The sequence below is a fragment of the Drosophila erecta genome, unplaced genomic scaffold (genome assembly GCF_003286155.1).
Source record: "Drosophila erecta strain 14021-0224.00,06,07 unplaced genomic scaffold, DereRS2 tig00000092-arrow-pilon, whole genome shotgun sequence".
Taxonomy (NCBI): domain Eukaryota; kingdom Metazoa; phylum Arthropoda; class Insecta; order Diptera; family Drosophilidae; genus Drosophila; species Drosophila erecta.
This window is the reverse complement of record NW_020825207.1, coordinates 2,129,220-2,150,647: the sequence shown is the minus strand read 5'-3', so window position 1 is coordinate 2,150,647 and position 21,428 is coordinate 2,129,220. Positions and strand designations below refer to the sequence as shown.

At 45.8% G+C, this 21,428-nt stretch overlaps 2 protein-coding genes across 3 annotated transcripts; one reads left to right on the top strand and one right to left on the bottom strand.

Annotated features, from left to right (window-relative positions):
- Positions 1 to 6,270: 6,270 nt before the first annotated feature.
- Positions 6,271 to 7,667, bottom strand: LOC6547691 (mediator of RNA polymerase II transcription subunit 15). Of its 2 annotated transcripts, XM_001976335.3 has the most exons (4): positions 7,461 to 7,667; positions 6,720 to 7,402; positions 6,587 to 6,645; positions 6,271 to 6,494 (listed from the first exon to the last, which is right to left on the bottom strand). In XM_001976335.3, the coding sequence occupies exons 1-4, from the start codon at positions 7,515 to 7,517 to the stop codon at positions 6,460 to 6,462; spliced, it is 834 nt and encodes a 277-aa protein (XP_001976371.1). In that variant the 5' UTR covers positions 7,518 to 7,667; the 3' UTR covers positions 6,271 to 6,459. The 2 variants fall into 2 exon arrangements, with proteins under 2 accessions (XP_001976371.1, XP_026836259.1); XM_026980458.1 differs by lacking the exon at positions 6,271 to 6,494 and having other exon boundaries at positions 6,605 to 6,672.
- A 101-nt stretch (positions 7,668 to 7,768) lies between these two features.
- LOC6547692 lies at positions 7,769 to 8,421 on the top strand. The gene has a single exon (XM_001976336.3). It carries the CDS (start codon positions 7,852 to 7,854, stop codon positions 8,374 to 8,376), a length of 525 nt encoding a protein of 174 aa, XP_001976372.1. The 5' UTR covers positions 7,769 to 7,851; the 3' UTR covers positions 8,377 to 8,421.
- Positions 8,422 to 21,428: the final 13,007 nt, after the last annotated feature.

Here is a 21,428-nt window from a genome sequence, read left to right as displayed (position 1 = left end):
ACCCCGCTCCCCGTTTGCTCCACCACAACCATGCTCCATTTGCCAGCCCGAACAATGAGCCGTGAAGATTGGGCTGGGAGGTGGATTAGAGGGGCAATGTTGGGGGCCAGCCCGAACCTGAGACCAAATCCGGCGATTTTTGGGCAGGTGTAGCGATGTGCCAACCCAGGACATATTTCATTGTTGTTGCCAAAGTGTAATTGCGAATTCCAGACAAATGTGAAATTTGAATTTACAAGTTTAACTTTTCTTGTGAAATCATTTGTTCGGGCTGCTCCTTTTGTGGGGCTTACTTCGTTGTGCGACTCAAGTGTGCAGTTGGCAATTCTCGACTTAGTTCATTTGTTCCATTTCAACGCTTGCCAGCCGAAGGAGTCCTCTGGGATGGAGAGGAGGAGCAGGCGGAGGCGGAGGCGGAGGAGGAGCAGACTGTGGCTGTGCATGTGGTTGCTCCATCTTTTCGGGCTCCACATAAACAAATGTACTCATGTCGCAGCTTCTTTCTCTGCATCCTGTTTCCCATTTGCCACTCCCCAAGTGCCTTTCACTTCGATTGTTCCATTTTCGTTGCCATATTTCCGGATTGCTGTACTTTGTCCTTTGTCCTGGCAGAGGTATATGTCGCCTTTGGCTAACACGCGTGGATAAGGCTGTGATTATCTACATTTGATTCCCTTCCTAGGGAGTATTACACAACAGATGTGTTTGTAAACTAGTTAATTAACAGCTGTTAATAATTCTAGTTTAAAGATGTGGATAAACTATCTGAAAATCGCAACCATCGGATTCCCCTAAAATGTATCTTAATGGCGCCCCTTGCGCTCCCGAGTTTCCTGTCCTCTGGCTCGTGGCTTATTCGTTCCTTCTGTTTTGTGCCTCGACGGACGACATCCGGATTCGGGCGCAGCTGGCGGGGCTTAGGCTGCGATCCCGGAGTGCTTCACCTCAACGTGCCGCAAAACTCCGCCTCGAATGGAGGGTGCTTGAAGGCGAGGATATGCGGAATGCGAAGGCTCCTTGCGCAGGACTCCTTTCGCTTGGCATTCTTGTTTGGCTTTTGTGCATTTGCACGGCTTTCTGTTGGCTTCCTTGTTGTGTTGTTGTGTCCTGTTGGCTGCGAGTGTGCGAGTGTGCGAGTGTGTTTTTGTCCAGGCTTTTGTGCTCGAGCGCTGTGCCGAAAAAGTTGCATTTCACGTCTTGTTGGACTCGGACTGGCTCCGGTCTCCTCGTCAGCTCTCCCGCTGATTTGGCTTCTTCATATTTTGTAGCACCAAAGTGGTGCGTTCCGGTTTGCCGCATAAAACACACTGCCACGCCCCCGTACCGCCACCACCCACCCACACACACGCACGCACACAAATACAATTAGAGACTTGGTTTGTTGGTTCAACTTGTTTGCTTACATTCAACTTTATTTCACTTCTGCTGCGATGGTTTCTTTCAGTCACCATACAGACAAAGAAATCAAGATCAATTCGATGGATATTTAATACACTCAAAACTGATACAGAAAAGCATATTCTCCAAAAAGAAAGACTTTACAGTTGAAATTGAGGGAAGCAATTTCCGAAATGCTGAATAGGCTCGTATAGTTTCGAACATCACTGATTGGCTCATCAGTGTACTGTTTTTGTCAGTGTAGGCCTGAACCCGTTCAGCTGGCAGTGTGCAAAGTTTTTGGCCAACTTGTGCTGTTCGCCGTGGCACTAGCTCCATTGTGTTTTCTAGGGGCCGGAGGAGGATCCTGAAAGGATGTCGGAAGCGCCTTAACTTAATTCTGCTGGGTTTCTATGCATTCTCGAACGAGCCAGCGAGCGCTGGCACTCTGTGTTTGCTTAAATGTTGTATAATTCACTGATTTCTCTGTGGTTTTGTTGCCATTGTTGGGTTTTGTTGATGCTCCTGGGTGTGTGAGTGTAAGTGCGAGTGTGGCAGTGCTTGTGATTACATTACGTATACGTACGTATGCGCAATGTATGGGCACTTGTTCATTTGGCGAGCTGCAGCAACTTTGTGATAAGTCCTCGAGAAATATAGTAATTGGATGGATTACAAATAAATGGTGGACATGAGGTTAGCCATAGAATACTCTTCAAGTATGCAAGTGGAAAAACCTTATTGAAATATATCTATACTGCTCCAGAAAAACATTTTAATCACTAAAATAAATTGAAATAGATGTTTAGCTTTTTGGGCGTTTTTTTCCTTACCAATTGAAGTACCTTTGATATCACTTTTCAAGCCTGACTAATATTATTATTACCTATTTTTTGATACTCGGCACTCCGGCATCTTCATTCCGCCTCCTTTCGACCAGTAATGCTATAAAATAAACGAAAATACGCTACCCAAGGCAATCCCAGCTTCAGTCGATTCCCCCATGGAAAACGTAGGGAAAAGAACATGGACTGAACATTGTAAATTGTTGTCCGAAAATTTATTGGCAGCACTTATCAGATTCACTCATAAATCTACAAAAAGCCCGTCTCCAAAGCCGTGATTCCCGTCTCTTTCGCTCCTTTGCGGTGCGTGGGCGGGTGTGTCTGTGTGCGAGTGAGAGTATCTGTGTGAGGCCGAAATACACAGGAAAGAATGCTGGCATGCTGATCTAAAACAAATTTAAAATGCCAAATACAAGTTAAGAAACCCATTGTGACTATAAACACCTGAAGTTGAAGTAGTTTACTGCTCCTAAAGGTGTGCAAACATTTTTGGGAATACATATATGCATAGAATCGCTGGGCTTTTCTCCAGGTGCATCTGCCCGTGAGTGGGTGGCTGGTGCGAGACATTTATTTGCATGCCTTCGCCCGAGTTTGGCTCTCATTCGGTGCTCCATTTCGGTCGCACAATCCACAAATTAACATGACATTTTTACAAGCCAAACATGTGTACACATGGGCCCGAAAGTGAACCGAACCACTCGAAATTAATAGCCAGCAAAGCAGCATCGGGCGCACATAAGCCGCTCATTGGACGTGGAATGGATGTGGCCCAAATGGACAGTCCGAACTGCGGCCGGACATTTATGGACATGGCCGAAAAAGTCAGACGTTTGGAGAGGGCGGAGCAGTTCGAACAGGTTGCCATTTCATGCATCCATAAATTTAATTACTCAAAGCTACAAAATGTGCAAAAACAAAGAGCCATTAGCTCAGGTGGAAAATGGTCCATGGATGAACTTTCATATCTCGAATTTCTCCGATTCGAACAAAGTTTATGGCTCTCTCGCAATTTATGCACTACAAAGCAAATTTTATTACGTGAATAGTTTCGATGCAACTGGTAAATGAAATATAAAATATTAAGTCCACAACAGATAGCGTTTATTCATGTCTGGTTTTACTGAATGTCTAGCAACATATTAAAACCAGTTTTGAGCTGGCATTCAATCGCTCCGACTTGAATGTTCAATAATCTGGCCAAGTGATGTGCATGCCCAGTCAACTTGCAGATTTTTCATTGACAGAGAGACAGGAGTCCATGAGGCAGAGCCCAAACGAGGGAGGAGCAGGCCATGTGGAGGGGGAAAATCATGACAAAACATTTGGCCAACGAGTTTTCATTTTCTTTGTGAGCTGGCTTTTTTGCACTATTTTTTTCCTGGTTCTACTCGAATGGGAATGGGAATGAGAATGAGAATGACGAGAGGACGTCGACGATGATGAAGTTATCAGGCAAAAACAAGCCAAAAGTTGGCACAGTTTCAAAAAGTTTGGCCCACATAGAACAGGCAGCCGGTTTGGGGCGAACAATCTGAAGAGCAGACTGCAAATTCTAAAACAAGGCACACGAACTTTGTCCACTGAGCTGCAGCGTGCGAAAGAGACGCATTGAACGGCGATGAAAGAGATGGCCGGCTGGGGGAAGAAAGAGACGGACAAACGAACACCGGGGACTCAAACATTTCCGTCCGAGTGCGAATGAGTTTAGCCCTCGGATCTCTGTCAATAGCGAGGAGTGGCACATGGACAGGAGCCACAGGAACTGGCTGCAAAAACAACAGCAGTTGACAAATGCAACAAACGACAAGTTAAAATTCATGTTCATTGTAGATGCCACAAGTTTGCCTTTGCTGGGGTTAAAACACAACATTTCTCGACATCAAACCAACAAGCTGGCAGTGTAAATGGTAATTGACAAACAGCAGCTTAAGTATTTTAGAGCGATTTTAAGTGTTCTGAATGTCGGTAAGCTGCGGATAAGTGAATGAATCTCAAATAATATAATCCCAAGATTCTAGTAGCATTTGTGGCTGATATGCCGAATGAACCCTGATTTATAGCATAGTTTTATGCACCTTTCAAACTTGAAAGCCCAGCTTTCGTGGCTTCCGCGAAGTGCTGCGATATAAACTGAAATGCACAGGCATTTCAGAATCATCTAGGTAATTGCATCGATAAACAACCAAGTTTACATAGTTCAGTAAAGCTAAAGCTCATCTACTTTTAATTATTCATTTGCAAAACAAAAAGCCGGCAGCTCTCGTTTCACTCACCGATTCGAAACAAAACATTTGCGCTGTGTAAGTGGCCAGAATATTTTAGCGCCTGGTTTCTTCGGAGGAAAAGTGTTTCTGCCACCTCACCTGAATGACTGACTGACTGACTGACTGGTTGACTGAATGACTTCCGTTCCGCTCCACTTTCAGACAATAATATGACGCATGCATGTTGGGGCTAACATGAAGTTAGCCGCAAAATAATAAAATGGCTGTAATAAATTTCTGTTTTGCAAAATAGTTCCAGGAATTCGGGGATGGATTGTAGCCATCCAGCCTTTCAGGCGGAAATTGCACATTTTGCAGAAAGTGCTCCCCCGGCGAACTGGGATGAGATGGGGTAGAAAAGGAATTAGGAATGCAATTTGAGGTTACGTTAGCAATGGGCAACCGGGCTAACTGGCACTGGAAAAAAATCTTGGTAAATGAACAAATATGCCTAGATGCGAATGGGGGAATCATGTGTAATGAATGGATTGGCTAGCGCAGGTTTTTCTCGCAATTCAATGCGAAGATCACAACTCATCAGTTATTGTTTCGAGTGCATCGCACCACCAACCGCATCTGACCACATCTGTATGCGCATTTGTTTAGAGGAGAGACGGTATGTGTGTGTGTCAGCTAGGCAAACAGACAGTTGGACTGGCACTTGGACAGATGTTGCTATACGCAGAGATCCTGGAAGTTGGTCCCAGCTCCGGCTGACAGCTGGAGCCAGGAATCCTCCGGCGCCCCCAGAAACCCTTTTCCCAGATATTAATAGACGAAATTTGAGTATTGCTTCCGTCATGAATAAAATTCTGCATCCAGAGGGCAGCTGCAGCGCATGGAGAACTATGTAGTGCTCCACCGAAAACTTTTGACAATCCTCCCCCAGCTCTGCCCGCACTACGTAAAACTTCTCACCCAAAGTTGGAACACTCACATTGTCCTGGGCTGCAGTTTCCTTGCCCAAAACTTTTCAAATTGTCCATTCAACGTCCATTCAGCTGTCTGCTTTTGTGGCTTCCTTTTTTACCATTTTACATTCTTTTAATTTTAATGATGCGTTCTGAAAAATGTTAAGAGCTTGCTTGCCGCTCAGCTAAAAACAATTTCGGGTATGTGCAATTTATGGGATTTGCGCATTCTGCTCCCAATGGGCGAGATGATTGCCCTCTTGTATTTGAGGAAGCAAATTTGGAGCGAAAAGGGTGGCCAGTGCTATCAGCCCGAAACGCATATGCAATCTAAATTAAATAGCCCAGTTAATCAATCAAAAGCAAGGCAGCAATACAAATGCAAAATGCAGAAACTGAAGAAACTGAGCCGAAACCACAGAACGAAATGCGGCAACACGCAGAACTTTGCTGAATCAACTACTAAAAGATTTATGGTATCAAAATAGTGCCACATAAAATATTCACACCTTGGCCCGGCTGGGCCAGAATCTAACGACTCTGGAGGGATGCAGGAAAGGGGATTTTGGGCACGGAATGGAGGGAGGGGAGAAAGCCAACCAACTGATGCCTTTGCCCGATAAAGCCATTGTTTATACGCCGCACAGCGACTGGGTTGTGGATTGCATTTTGGCCATAAGTTGGCAACACTTTTTATGCGTTCATCATGCGGTCAGCATAAATTTTTCATAGCCATTCCAGCTTTCCCTCGTCCAATTTTCCTGCGCTGAGCCCCCCCACTCCGTTTGCCGCGAACATGTTGCCAATTTTGATGTCTGATGGCCATAAATCAGGGCGCTTAAAGTCGCTGGACGAAAAACTACGAATGAATAATTCCTTTTCGGCCATAACATATAAACCATTTATTCCACACCAATATGCTGGCGACCATGTCTGTGTTTCTTGTGGGTTTGAGTATCTGTTTGCTTGCGTAGGGGAAGTCTTGGAACAAATTGTGCAAATAAGAGACACCAATCATGCAAAAGTACAAAAACAACTAATGATGGGCTCAAGGGTTCGTCAACGCCAATGGGGGACCTTGGTGATCGCTTTTCCTGAAAGGAAGACATAGTACTAAATTAGAACTTGTCTATGCGGACGCTCCCTTGAGCGGACAACCATTTATATAAAAACATTGAGTACTCACCACAATTGAATGATTGATTGCCTTTGCTGTACTTCGAAGAATCGTGCATGGATGGCGTGCTACGGGTCAGACATTAAAAAGGATTGCTATGGATCGAATTAGGATGCCGAGCCCGTGGGCGAGATGTACTTACTTCAGGCCGTTCCGCATATCCCGGTAGATGGGTGCGTCGTAGGAGGGCTTCATCCGGCTGACCTGCGGCTGGGATTGGTTCTGCTGCTGGAAGTGCTGCAGCTGCTGGTACTGCGGCTGGTGACCCTGCATGGGCTGGCTGTATTGCCACATATTGGCATTGGTCATCATTTGGTTGGAGCTGGGACTGGAGCTCCAGCTGCCAGGATTCGTGGGCGACGACGGACAGGGCGCAGCCATCCCAGTACTGCAGCCGCCCGCCAGGCGACCCTGATGCATTTGGGTGGTGGATCCAGTTGGATTGTATTGCTGCAGCGGCTGCAGCGCCTGCATCTGACCCATCGAACTCATGGGCTGCAGGTCGGGCAGCACTGCATTGATCCCGGGCGCGTCAATGGCGCCCATGGGATTGCCCATCATGGGCATCATGGTCATGCTGTTCAGGGGCGTCACCGCTCCAATCGGCAGCTGGGTGCTCATCGTGGACATGGGCGTCATCTGATTTCCTCCTTGCATCATGCCCAGCGGCATACCCTGCATCGGGTACGACGCAGCGCCCGACTGGGACATGGGCATCTGCATCTGCAGATTCATCTGCGGTGGATTCAGGGGCTGCATGGCCAGGGACTGCCCTTGACCCGGACTGGCACCCATGCTTATGGGGTACTGAGGAACGCTTTTCATCTGGAACATGGGAAACATGAAACATCCAAAACTACAAGGCCAAAGCACTTATGTGTACCTTGGAATCGGCGTACATGCCGTAATCAGCTTCGTAGGGCACCGAGCAAAAATTCATTTTCAGTGTGTGGAAAACTCGTGATATTCCGAAAGTGTTTTAAAAATAAGTCACTCCAAATTTGTATAGAACTAAAATTTTTAGAATTTTTGTTTTTACTTTCTACCAATAGATCTGAATCCTACGATGAAATAAATACGAATGAATTATGGAATGGGAAACTACCCAGACTTCCGACAGTGGTGGGAAAAACCTACTATGATTGCAAAGGAATACGATGCTGGCGAGTTTTTCTTTAGGTTCATCGCAAAGGCTTTGGAAAACGAAATAATCAAAAATATCAGAGTAATCATCAGATTATGTTAACCAAATTGTTTGTTATCACAGCGAGTAAATGGGACGCAAAGGCCACAAGACTAGAAAGAAAGTCAAAGTGCACTCGAATGGCCATCCTCCTCAGAAAATTAAAGTAAAGCGGTTCCCAAGCAATAAACGCACCCACAACCACTCGAAGTGTCCTCCTCGTCCAAGAGCTCAGAAATCAAAGGTCTTCCACGACAACTGCTGCAAGTATAAGATCCGCACGAGGCCCTTGGGACGCTTTCAGCGCAACCTGGCCACCCAGTGCCCCTCCCGCACGATCGCCCTCGCCCCCTCCGTGCCGCTCCTGCAACATCCTGTCCGGCGGGAGGTAGTCCATCTGCCGGACACCGTGGTCATGCACATGCGGAATATGGAGTACGCCCGCCGAGTGGCGGTTAGCAACAGAAGAACGCTTATTCAAACCCATGTTTCGGTGCCGGAGGAGGAGGATGAGGAAGATCCACACCGAATAGATCGGAGGTTAAGACAGGTCTACAGAAGAGGTCGCGAGAGACCCTTGTCCAGCCGGTTGGATATGGATGACCCGTATGAGTAGCAATACTTGTCTATTTGGAAATATAGGTACACTGCTATTAAATAATTTAGTTCAACAACTCGTTTACAGAATGCCCAAGAGTCATAGTTTTTGTTTCTAGCTGGCAATCCACATGTCCCGGCGGACGAGGGATTCCTTCGCTGCCTCTAACTAGTTGCTTCGCCCCAGGGGCATATCGTGATCATCCATAAGGCCGTGCCCCTCCTCCAGTCCTTCCGCCCACCCAAGCTGTCCAGGACAATTAATTTTGCCCCGGCTTGTCAGCTTATTGTTTATCTACATAACTACGGAACACGGAGAACAGGGAACACAGAACACAGAACACAGAACACAGAACAGAGCTGAGCTGTCGTGTCATTTATTCTGCTGCTCCGACCGGGTTCGACTTTCGATATCCTTTGGGCCGTGGTGCAGTTGCCACACCATTTATGCCATTAAGTCATTAGCTTTGTTTAACAAATAACAAACTGTCAATGAGTGATTAACGATGTTTTTCGCATGAACTGCAATTAGCCGTCGCCGCCGTCGCCGTGGACGTGGACTTGGCCGTTTGCCGCCCGACTTCTTTTCCCTGACAAATGGGTGTGATTTCGCTCCCGGCGGTGTTCCAGTGGATCCGAGGTGCACTGGCTGGATGTGGATTGATGGGTGGTGGCGGCGGATGGTGGGCTCACCGGGTGACAAGCACTCGTTATTGATGCGCCCCCAAGTTGCCGTCACTTGGCAATTATTGTGTATTGTGCTCCTAGTCAACGGCATTTGCCGTAGTCATAGACATAGTCATGGAACAGTCGCACTCATCGCAGTTTGCATTTATCATTGAAAGACAGTGTTGGCAGTTTTAAAAGCCAAGAATGTAACTTGTTAAATACCCAAATACCAATTGATAGCTAACAATCGAAACGTTCACTTTGCAGCCGATTCCCAACCATTCATTTTGGCATTTGGTCATCCTAACTTGGCCAAAAAGAGTCACACGCCGAAGAGAATAACTTTTTTGCACAGCTACTTATCCACACTAACAATTTGTATCAAATTCTGGCTGAATTTCAAGAAAAAAATTTTTGGCCAATTTTCGCATTTTTTGTAAGGGGTAACATCATTAAAATTTGCAAAACATCGAAAAAAAATAAGAAATTTTAATTTGAATGCCAATCGATTGGGAATGTTTTTACGAGTTCAAAAAGGTACAACATTCATGATTTCGACCATTATATCGATTGTTTTGGCTAAAACACTGATTTTTTGGTCGAAGAATAGGAGACTTTTCTTCATATCTCGGCCAAAAAGTGTCACAAACCTCAAGTTACGACTTTTTCGCACAGCTAACGATCCAAACTAACGGCCCATATCAAAATCCTGCAAGTTCTACAAATTTTGATTTTTGGTCAATTTTCGCATTTTTTGTAAGGGGTAACATCATTAAATTTTGCAAAAAATCGAAAAAAAATAAGAAATTTAAATTTGAATGCCAATCGATTGGGAATGTTTTTACGAGTTCAAAAAGGTACAACATTCATGATTTCGACCATTTTATCGCTTGTTTTGGCTAAAATACTGATTTTTTGGTCGAAGAATAGAAGACTTTTCTTCATATCTCGGCCAAAAAGTGTCACAAACCGAAAGTTACGACTTTTTTATACAGCTAATGATCCAAACTAACGACCCATATCAAAATCCTGCAAGTTCTACAAAATTCGATTTTTGGTCAATTTTCGCATTTTTTGTAAGGGGTAACATCATTAAAATGTGCAAAAAATCGAAAAAAAATAAGAAATTTAAATTTGAATGCCAATCGATTGGAAATGTGTTTACGAGTTCAAAAAGGTACAACACTCATGATTTCGACCATTTTATCGCTTGTTTTGGCTAAAATACTGATTTTTTGGTCGAAGAATAGGAGACTTTTCCTCATATCTCGGCCAAAAAGTGTCACAAACCTCAAGTTACGACTTTTTCGCACAGCTAACGATCCAAACTAACGGCCCATATCAAAATCCTGCAAGTTCTACAAATTTTGATTTTTGGTCAATTTTCGCATTTTTTGTAAGGGGTAACATCATTAAAATTTGCAAAAAATCGAAAAAAAAAAAAATCTTCAAATTCGGGTCCAAATCGATTGGAAATGCGATTACGAGCTCAACAAGGTATAACATTCAAGATTTCGACCATTTTATCGGTTGTTTTGGCCAAAAAACGGATTTTTGGTAAGCAAATTGGGATTCAATTTGGGCGCAGTTACAAAGAGCTTTCGACAACCCTTTTTAAATATACTTAATACCAATAGCTTTTAACATTCTTGACATTCAAAATGTTGTAATTTATTTGCCAAGTTGATTTAAATAATTTGTGGGCGGTCTGCTGGTGCTACGAGTCAAGATTTCAAGATTTGGATAATTCATTCGATTATTTTGGCCAGAAATACAAATTTTTCCAAAAGAATCGCTGCTATTGGAGATACATTTTTATCAAACAATAGGAATGAATAGATTCTTAGCTATCCTTTGCCTCTACGGCTGCCATCTCTGTTGGTAAGTGGGGAAAGAGCAGCGTTAACGCAATTATACCCGTTGACAAGTGTAATGTCAGCCAACCGCGGCTGCCATTCCCATTGGCATCTCCACGAGGCTCCCGTTGGCGGCCATCCCGCTGTTCCAGCTCCTCCAGTTCCTCCAGTTCCTCCTGCTCCTCGGGCTCCTCCCGCTGTTTCTGCTGTCGACGTGACGCGCTTCATCACTCACTCGCTGGCTGCTAACACACTCCCCAGTTACCCAGTTATCCGGGCCCTCCACTTAGCCACTCAGGAGGACTGGCGCCCGGCCAGGAGCGGATCAGGTGGGCGGGGGGATGGCGCCCGACGTCGGAAAGAAACCATAGTGGATTTTATTAGTTGTATAAATTATTATTGGGAGACTGGCAGAATTATTTATAAAGGATAATGGGTGGTTAATATGTTGGCCATGCCTAATTGACTTTGAAAGACTGCGAACCGCTCCCGTGTAAACATATTTACACTGTAATTATTATGCAAAATGCAATTGACTCCATTATTTACGATATTGTTAGACTTCGTGAGCGGAGTGCTAAATGGGGTGAACCGCATTGGATGGCGACAGCGAAACTTTCAATATATATAAATTGCTAATTCCATATTTCTATGTATATTTGTAATCCGGCAACACAATATAAATGAGTTTGTGTGCGGTCGCTAATTGCCTTTGCCAGAAAGTTAATTACAGCGAAATTTGAAAATTTCAAAATTGGACTTGTCAAAAACATTTTGACGTTTCCCCTCAGACATCCGCCCTCGCCCTCAACATCACCCGAAATTCAGCCATCAGTTGGAGGAAATTAGTTTTACAAACTTTGGGTTTTTGCAATTCGCACTGTTTTGGATTCGTTGACTTTTAACTAAAAGTTGGCTCTCATTGTTGGCCTCGGCACTCATTATGCGCCATTATTACCACTATTAGCACTCGAATATCAAACACAAATGAGGAAATGCCATTCATCAAGTGAAGTGTTGATGTCCATTTGAATTACTGCAAACATTTCCCATTTTCCAGGCCTAATTAAGTGCCACGGATGCGTGTTAATGACTGCGCATCGGGTTCAATAAAAAGTATCAAAGTGGCAAACGAAAATAATTGTGAATCCCGAATTGTGTTAGCTGGTTGCGAAATGATATTTATGAAATGTGATTTTGTGCCATGTCGAGATGCAAATTGAACGTTGATATCTGAGTGGCAAGCGTGTGTTTCGCGCAGAAAATGTAGCTGACAGGAAGGCGGCAACTTGCAACATCCAGTGAACACTACACCATTGTTAGGCATTTAACAAGCTGCTGGAAATTTGCATTGCTCATTACTGGGAATCTGCAAGAAAGTGGAAGAAAGTAGAAGAAAGCGGGAAAGTAAGGACGAACTTTGCCCGTGCTCCCCATTACTCATCAGACATGCACGCCGGGCTAAGGTCTTTGATTTAACACCTAAGGAGGAGCTGAGCAGGAGCGACAAAGGCCTCATTAATTAGGAATGTTAAGATGATGAAAACTAATCTGCTAAAAGCACACACTTGCCGCCCCGTGCCACGTCCCTGAATCCTCCGGAATCCTGCTGGTGAGTCATTTGTCTGCCGGGATCAGGGAAAGAAGAAAGTGGCGGGCCGCGGGAGTGGCTTTGGAGGCGTCATTGTTTGGCACCCGTTCACATGCGCTTAATGCACTTGGAAGCCGGGTCTCACCTTCGACAATGTTGCTGGATAAGCACGGACGCACAGCATTGGCAACAAACTAACCCAGCTCCAAGGACCCGGCGGAAGCGAGAGGATGGCCCAGGACGTCAGGTTGAAATCTGTGCAAATCACAAAATTGGAAAAATCCAGGCGAAACGAGGGGCGCACTGCTGAGGCGGGGGGTTCCGGCAAGCCAAATGCCAAGCGAAGTAGAAGCCGGAATCAGAATCGAGTCCTCCATTAGAGTTGGCCATAAAATAAGCAACTTGTATCGGCAGCCCAGCTCCGCTTTCCCAGCTCATTTTCCACCTGGAGAAAAAGTTTCGCTCAACTGCAGTTGGGCAAAATCGTTTATCTCAATTTCACATATTGACATGGCTGAAACTAATAAATTAAAAACTCTTTATGTGCTTAACTCATTTGCCTCTTAAATCACTATCTTTGTAGTTGTAGAAAGTTGTAGAAAATGTTGCACTTAACGCCGCATTTTCGCTCTGTGCACTCGTAAGCTCATGATGCCCCAATGCATGACGCTTGGCTGAGTGCAAATTCAATTAACTTGTTACAACACAAGCTAAGGATCAGCTTTGGCATCAGCATCTGCCCAGGCGGGATTGGGATGTGTATCTGTGCCTGCAGATGCTCTGAAAGTTGGTCCGAAGAAGAGTTGCCGATGCCTTTCCGCCGACATTTGTTTATTCTATTTCGAATTTTAATTCCAATCAAATTGGTTTTTGCGGTACGCGCTCAAACAAACATTTATTTGATTTAGGCCCCGTCGGAAAATGCATTTTTCCTTATTCAATTAATAAAAGATTCCGGAGGCAAACATCCATAACGAGCCGACATTTACATTGGCATGGCAACTGTAGCAAATAGTCGAGTTCCGTTGAAGTCGAGCTGAGGCCACTGCACATGAATTTCTTAGCAACTCAAATTGAAATTGATAATCAAACGTCTATTTCTCCATGGATGAGTAGCGCAAATAAATATGCAGAAAGCGTAATCAAAACTGTTTGGGAAATAGAGAGGCAAATTAGGCACTCGAAACTCGCTATTTGGAAAATTCCAATTCCAAACAACAATGTAGTGACTAAGAGGTGAAACTTTTGCGAAAAGCACACTTCCTTCTTAAATCCCAACTCAAATTCAGATTTATATAACATTTCCATTCCGCCCGCTCAACTGACAACAGCCGTCGGGCAAAATATTCTGGCTGGCCTTTTTTCCATTATTTTCGACATTACCTTAAAAATATAGCCCCATCGCAGCGGTCCATAATTTATGGCCCGTCGCAGTGCCCGCTTCCATTATGAATTCATTAGCACCTGAGGGCTGCGCGAAGGAACCCAAAAAGGGTAATTTAAAAGACAGAATTCGGCCAGTGCCAATAGGTCGAGCATTAGGGCCAAAAGGGCGAGTTTCGCTGGCTTTAAAGTGGCTTGTGAGCAGCCTGATCCCGGCATTCTGGCCAAAGTGACTCGGTCATGAATTTGCATATCACGGGTGTGATACTAAGCCAACTGACTGGCTATACCCAAACTGCCCGACTCAGACCGATGCGATCCGTGTGGAACGTGCCCCGCCGTTTTGGCCGCAAATCGATGGCGTGGCCAGCGCATCCAAAGCGATTCACGTTCCTTGCCACCACCCAGCTGCAGTCCCAGCTGGCTGGCTGGCTGGCTGCATTCGCAATTAGATGGCGGAGTGGGTCTCTCAAGGATTTGGCCAGATTTTGCGGCGCTAAACAGCTAAATGGCCGTGACAGCTGCAATCGAACTGGGCCAGGACAGCTGGCAATTTATTTTTCTGTTAGCCAAATCCTGCGACATTTTATGACGTCTGCTCCTGAGGACTTGCAGTCTGGGTCCGAGTCGGACCCGGGTGGGTGTCACCTCCAAGGCGTTGCCAGCAAATCAACGTCACGTCCGCCAATCCAAGGCGTCCATAAAAAATGTCTCCGCGTCTGGTCCTTCATCCTGCTCCGTGCTGCGTGCTCCAAGCTCCAAGCTCCACACTCCTCCATGCGCTTTGTCCGCACGAGTTGAGGAATAGTTTTGCTGACTGCCGCAGAAGTAGCCATCCAAAGTTACCCTTCTCCCCTGATTTCGGGTGCACATGTGTGCTCAGCTCCGTCTACGTGCCTCGATCTGCTTACAAGTTCAGAGTTCCATGGCATATCCTGTGGGCAAGGTCATTGGGGGTCACTGCATTGGGTGGTGGGGTTGCAGGGGCGCTGTACATATAGTTTATTTGTCGCAGTTGACAAATTGATATGAATTGGATGGGAAATCTGTGGAACCAATGGAACCCGATATAATCGATCCACGTAGTCGTAGTTTACTGTAGTAATTCACTTGAAGATCTTAAAAATAAATAAGTTTTTGCCAGTAATATCAGTGCTTTAAGTATGCCAGTGATTACTGTGTCTCTCAACCTTTCGATTTAAATACCCCTGCCAACATTTCAGCACTTAAAATGTCAGAAGTTCATTGCATTTCCGTCTGAACTCTGGGCTTTGAAATGTTTTTTACATCGATGGTCGTCCCAGAGAAATCGGCCCATTCAATAAGTCGGAGTTCGGCATTTGTCATGAGCCACTTCCGCCCACTCCTTCATCCGTGTCTGCTAATGTCGTTGCACAAGTAAGTCCACGTGACCACCGTGTGGATGTGCATCCACTGGCTGTGAGCTGCTCCTCCACCTTTGATTGTGGCGGCAGTCGCCTGCGCCCCTTTGACCCCTCGGCGCCCATGAGCAGCTGAGTGTTCGTCGGCTTGTTTCACTTCAATCACTTGTCGGTTGACTGCTTTCGTTAAGTGCCATCTTTGCATGTGTCCGGAGCACCAGATCCCGGCGCCCCTTCAACATGTCCGTCTCATGGGGCTGGCACGCAATGCGGATCGCAGGGCCCCCCTCGCTGCCCTTCACGGGCGCCTCTGGGCACCAGCCGCATTGCAAATTATTTGGGTCTGTCACAGCCGTGATTTGGACTTTTGATTACTTGATTACGTTTGCAATGCGTTTCCTCTCGCTCTTTGTGGCACTGGACATGGGACACTTGCTGGATCTTCCGATTGCCCAGCTCCACTTCACACACTCAGGAAATAACTCGAGGTCTGCAAATATTCCCCAATTCATATATGACCATGATCCTACTAAGGAATATAGTCCTTTATCCCCAACACGGCTGTAAAGCATATTCGAGAATACGATTTTTAAAGTATTTCTGAGTGATTTTTCTGAGTGCAGCTGTGGAACCGACAAACGCCATCATCGGATGCGGGCTGCCTCTCGTCAATGATTTAAATGGAGGTCAAGTGAAGTTCCCTGATTGACGCAGCACATTGAACGACTTCCAGCACCCTCCTCGGATTGTGGCATTTCCTCTGCACATTCGAGTCAATCTTTTAGCCCAAATGTAATTTGCGCATTGATTACATGAGGAGAAAATGAGTTACGCTGCAATTTAGTGCCGCAAATGAAGTGAAACCGATCGGCAATTTGTTGATAGTTGTGTCCCCAGCTGCGTCGCAGATTACAATTGTGGACCCAGATGACTCAGAAGATGAGTGGATGGGTCATGAACTCAAGGAAGCCGGAAGTAAGTTGACTAGTTACGCTTTGCAACTTGAGGTGTTCTGATATTAAGCATAGGAAATGTGTACAACTAGGCGTATGCGCAATATTGTTGCCGTAATCCGTATTTTACCTAACGTGGATGCTGAATTTTGTATGGTCTTCTCTGTTATTGTGTAAAATACATTGCCATAAGCACACACTTCACTAATAAACATTATAAGCCTGCAAAGTGCACTTGCGAAGGGCTTTACACCTGCAAAGGAAGGAGGCCAAAGGATCCTGGCAACAGACAGCGGGGCTGGCTTGGCCGGGTCCGGCACGTTTGGCTTTAACCAACAGAAAGCCGCTTAATTGCCGGCCATTTGACCGGCGGCGATGTTCACTCCTCCCCGGCCCATTATCGTGTATAAATCAGTCAACACCCAGCCGCTCAATTTTCAACACTTGACTATTAAAAACTTTGGCGAATTTATTTAAGAGGAGCGAGTTCGGGGCGACTTCTCCCGGAGGCGCCAGTCGGAGCGCGGAGTTAATTGCTCGCTTCCATGTTGTTTATTCTCGGTATTTTAAAGAAAATAATTCATAAATTAATTTGGACATGCGGGAAATACGAGCGAGATACATTCGCTGAGGCGGCGGCGGTGCGGAGAAAACGTTTTATGAAAAATCACCTCATAAATTTGCAGCTACGTGAACGGCAGCAATTATGATGGGTGGTTGGGGTTTGGAGCTCGAAGGAGCAGCAGCTTACGTGACCTGGTCGAAGAGTCAACATCCACCTTATTTACTCAACAATTTGGCAACCTTTTTGTTAACAACTTATCAAAAATTATGTCAAAATTGCAGCGCCAAGCAGCATGGGTTAAGGTTAACCCATTGCGTCCTGGCCGCTCCATTCCCGCTGATTGGCATCCAAGCACTTCATTACAGCAATTGCCCCATTGAAGCCCAGCTCCCAGTGCGAGGAATTGAAATTTCACGCAAGTTGAGCACACGAGAAGGAGTTGGCCGTAAGTGGGGGCCAAAAAGGGAGCATCGAGGGCTCAGCTGCGGAGGGGGAGTGGCTGCCAAAGGGAGTGCAACACATGCAAAGCAATTTAAATGTCGGCCATCGCCTGAGCACTCGCATGAGCTGCACTGCGAGAAAATTCCATGTCCCTAATGACACTTTTGGCATGCCAGATCTATTCAGCATTTAAGGTTTCATTTGCTGTTGTGATGCTCTCTTTGTAAGAAAAGCGATTTACCTATATCATATAATAAACATATATCTATGATATATATATCTCTGAATGAACAAAGTTGAATACCCCTATCTTAGATGGGAATCACACTTTCTTTCAGTGTCTGGCCATTGGACATGCTCCCGTTTTTGCATTGTTGACCGCTGAGTGATGCAGGTTCCCTTCCATTTCCATTTCCCCAACCCACACCCCTTCCCATTTCCCCTCCCCTGACCAGCTCCCCTCAGCTTGTTTGGGGCTCCTCGCGTTTTTCGCGCCGCGCAAGCCGATAATTTATTAAAGGCGATTATTATGGCCTGGTTCGAACGAGTTTGCACTCGTCTGGGAACCGAGAACGGATCGGGAATGGGCTTGGGCATGGGTTGGGTATGGGCATGGGTATGGGTATGGGTGTCGGGATGGGACCTGCGTGTTGCGGTAATTTACTGCCCGAGGGGTGTGGCAAAGGGGGCGCTCCACTGGGATCCCTTGCCGTGTTGTACTTTAGGTATTTACATATGAAATGTGTTAAATTGAGCTCTTTTTTAGCGCAAGTTTGTTTTAGCGAACAAATTGCTGGCCCCCCACCCCGGCACCCCCCCACCCAACCCAGCCGTGGAATTATAGTTTCAACATTCCGGCAACTCACATAATCGGCCGACGATTTGATTAAAAAATCGCACAATCATCGCAACGAGGAGCTGACCACAAAGGCGCCCCAAGGACTCCTCGGCGGAATTACGATGACGATGACGTCGGCGATAGTTGGCTCCTTCAACTAATGAAAAATTTGCATATCCTGCCGAGCTCCTGCCGCTACCCCTACTCCCCGCCCCTCCAGCTCCATAGCTCCCCATGCTGAAAGTTTGTTTTGTTTGGGGCGCGTGGGCGTGGCATCGTAAAGTGCATTCAACTGGGCGAAATTTTAAAAACAGCACATTTGGGCCGTCCTCTTGTTAGTTTTTGTTTGTTGCCCTTTCACTTTGTGGTGAACATTTTAATTGCTTTTACTCGAAATTAAAATTAAAGAGCGGCTTAAATGGGTGTTGCAGAATGAAGGCACTTGAAACAGAAATCTATAGAAGAAATAATAGTTTGAGAAGGCTAATTGAGCAGTTAAAAAGCGTTTTCCAACGGATCACAACCAATTTTCCAACTGACCATTCTTTGTATATCAACACAAAGTCAGAGCCAAATCGAATAAGTGGCTTAAATAAATGCCAACAAGTTCGCTGTGACCCAAAACTACGACAAATGATTATCGATGGTCAACAGATATGGCCAACCCAGAAGAAAACTTTGTATCTTTCTTAGCCAGCCCATTAGAGCGCCTTAAGTAAGACACTCAAATCAGAATTGACAGCGCAATCAAAGCTGCGATCCCTCCTAGTTACTCCCAGTTGATTTGGCCAATGGCCAGGATAGATATCCATCTCGTCCAGGTCCATATCCCAGCATCCATGCCGCCCCTTTTCGGTCATGGAGTCCACTTTTTATGGGCCGCAAAACTTTACGCAAGCTTCCGTTTTATTCCCTTCTCTTCTGTTTTTTGGTCCCTTTGGCAGCCCGAAGGAAATGTCCAATTTGACAGCCGAGACACCCAAATTGAAGACATGTGCTGAATTTTATGGCTTTTAAATAAGAAACCATAAAAGACGGCGAAACAAAGGGACAGTGCACGGGAAAAAGGAGCAGAAAGGAGTCAACAAACCGGAAATTGTCAAAGGAATCAAACTAAACGGAAAGCGAAAACATTGGCAATGCTCGAATACGTATATTTTTAAAAATAGAATGATAACATTTTATGCGCTTTTCGGGCAACGAAATGGAAAGTCCTCGGGGGCGAGTACTTCATAATGAATGAACACTGTTCCACGGCGACGCCTTCCTGTCCTGCCTAAATTACAAGAGTCGCTGGGGATGGCTGACTTCGTTAACTTGGCCACGGAGGTTCACGGAGGGTCGCGGAGGGCGTCCGGGGTCGGGGGTCAGAGGTCAGCCCACGGCATCTCGGCAGCCGAGGGAGGAGGGTCAGGGGTCAGCCATAAAAGGTAATGAAAACAAACGAAACGAGACGAAAATGAAACGCAGTGCAATGCCAAACGTTTTTATCTCACTTCGACTTAAAGGAAAGCCCCTTTCGCAGTGAGTAACCGACCTGCAAATGCTATTTACACATCACAAAAAGGCAAGATGGAAATCCCGGAAAAACGATGAAGATAGAGAGAGAGAGAGAGAGAGAGAGAGAGAGAGAGAGTCAGAGAGAGAGACAACGAAACGATTTCATGATTCTGGCAAGCAAAACGCTGCCAGTGATAATGGTGAAAATGGTGAAAAACTACAGACACAGGAAAAGCCAACTGTTGGTAGTAAAAGCATTTAGGTTTCACTTAAAAGAAACTAAAAATGCAAAACGAATGGCAGGAAGCCCCCGCAAAGCGATGATGTTGGGAAATGAAATAGTAAAGGTGTAGAAAATCAAGTTGGAAAATGAAAATGGCTTGGGGTGGACCATGACCGCAGCGTCCAATGACAAGTCCCAACTGCTGTGGGTTACAATTTCCTCTGATGGAAGCTGAAAGCTTTGCCATCCTTGTTAATTGCGGGCTGCACCACTCGGGTGCACTGGAGTGCAGGTGGTGGACCCATCTGAATTTCCGCAGCACCTCAATTAAGTCAAAAGCTCAAAGGTGGAAAGCAGCAGGCCACGGACTCGGACAATGAGAGAGCCAAGTTAAGTGATTTAGATGTAGCCAACTGGCAGACTTAGCTGTGATTTCAGCTGACATAGGAAGCAGTGGGAACCCTTTTCGGAAAAGCCTCTTATCGCAGGCCCAGTTCATTCGTCCATTTATCCGTCGATATAGCCGATAATCGTCCCATCTAAGCCGGCACAAATTACTGTGATTCCCGTTTCCAGTCGGAATCGGTGTTGTCCATCTGCTGGGGCGGATACTTAATGTCTTCTGAAGTACAGTCCAACTTCGCTAAGTGGCTATATCCTTTGATGGGCAACTGGCTGGCGCAGAGTATTCACTAGACGGAGTAATGTTACACTTAACCCACTTGGCTCCTTTTGCACGGGTAATAGTTCCGATGCTTCTGGAGTTTGCTGCAGAAGTACGACTGTAACTCTTTATTTTCCCGCTACTCAAGCTCTTTGTTTGCTATTCCTTTTTGTAGTTGCCTGGGCATAGTGTGACAAAATCGCTTGAGCCGGCTTAACGAGGCTTGTAATTGAATTATGCGATTTCATTGTGATTATTTCCGAAGCTCCACCGTCTGGAGGAGCGCCAAAGAGGAGCGCTGCCTGGTGGCCCCGTCACTTCTGAGTAATGAGATACATAAAAGTTATTTAAACTTTTAAATCCGCGTCGCTGCCTTTTACTTTGGCATTTCATTTCATCCCCTCTAGCCAGCGGCGCCTGTTGGCGTGCCACGCCCCCTCCTCCCGGAGGAGCCGGAGCAGGGGGCTGGCTAGTTAAACGTTTGAAAAGTTTTCCAACTGAGCCGCTGAAATGATTTGGAAAATTACAACAACCAAGCCGCACCAGCGGACCAGAACTGAGCACTGAGCAGATCAGAGGAGCTGACAAGGAAATACAAATGAGTCGTCGTTTTACGGCCGCCCCTGAAGAATGCTGCTGTTGACAGTCGCTCTCACCCTTTCTTGGCCATGTTTTCCTTGTTTTTCCCTGAAAAGCCCCCTTTCCGCCCGCGCCACCGCGCTGCTCGTGCATTTTCCACATGCCAGCGGAAAGGGTTGATTGGCATTTCTCGCAGAGTAAGCAAAACTTTTTCCTTGCCTCTCTACATATTTTTTGCCCCGTTTCTTTGTTTCAGTGGGGCGCCAACACCTCCCATACACTCAAACAAACGTCAATCGCTGGGGAAAACCCAAGCCAAATGCCCGTGGTATGGCGCCACTTTTGGGTGCCAGTAACTTTCACTTAAAACGCAATACAACTGTGTTCCTTGTCATTTTAAATGGCAAAAAAGATGTTTTACTCAAGC

What these genes read in the sequence shown, in the direction of transcription:
- LOC6547691 (XM_001976335.3), bottom strand. Translation starts at nt 7,517, where the DNA reads ATGAATTTTTGCTCGGTGCCCTACGAAGCTGATTACGGCATGTACGCC. An exon ending in GATATGCGGAACGGCCTGAA is followed by an intron (nt 6,646 to 6,719) that starts GTAAGTACATCT and finishes TCTGACCCGTAG; the next exon opens with CACGCCATCCATGCACGATT. An exon ending in CAATCAATCATTCAATTGTG is followed by an intron (nt 6,495 to 6,586) that starts GTGAGTACTCAA and finishes TCTTCCTTTCAG; the next exon opens with GAAAAGCGATCACCAAGGTC.
- LOC6547692 (XM_001976336.3), top strand. Translation starts at nt 7,852, where the DNA reads ATGGGACGCAAAGGCCACAAGACTAGAAAGAAAGTCAAAGTGCACTCG.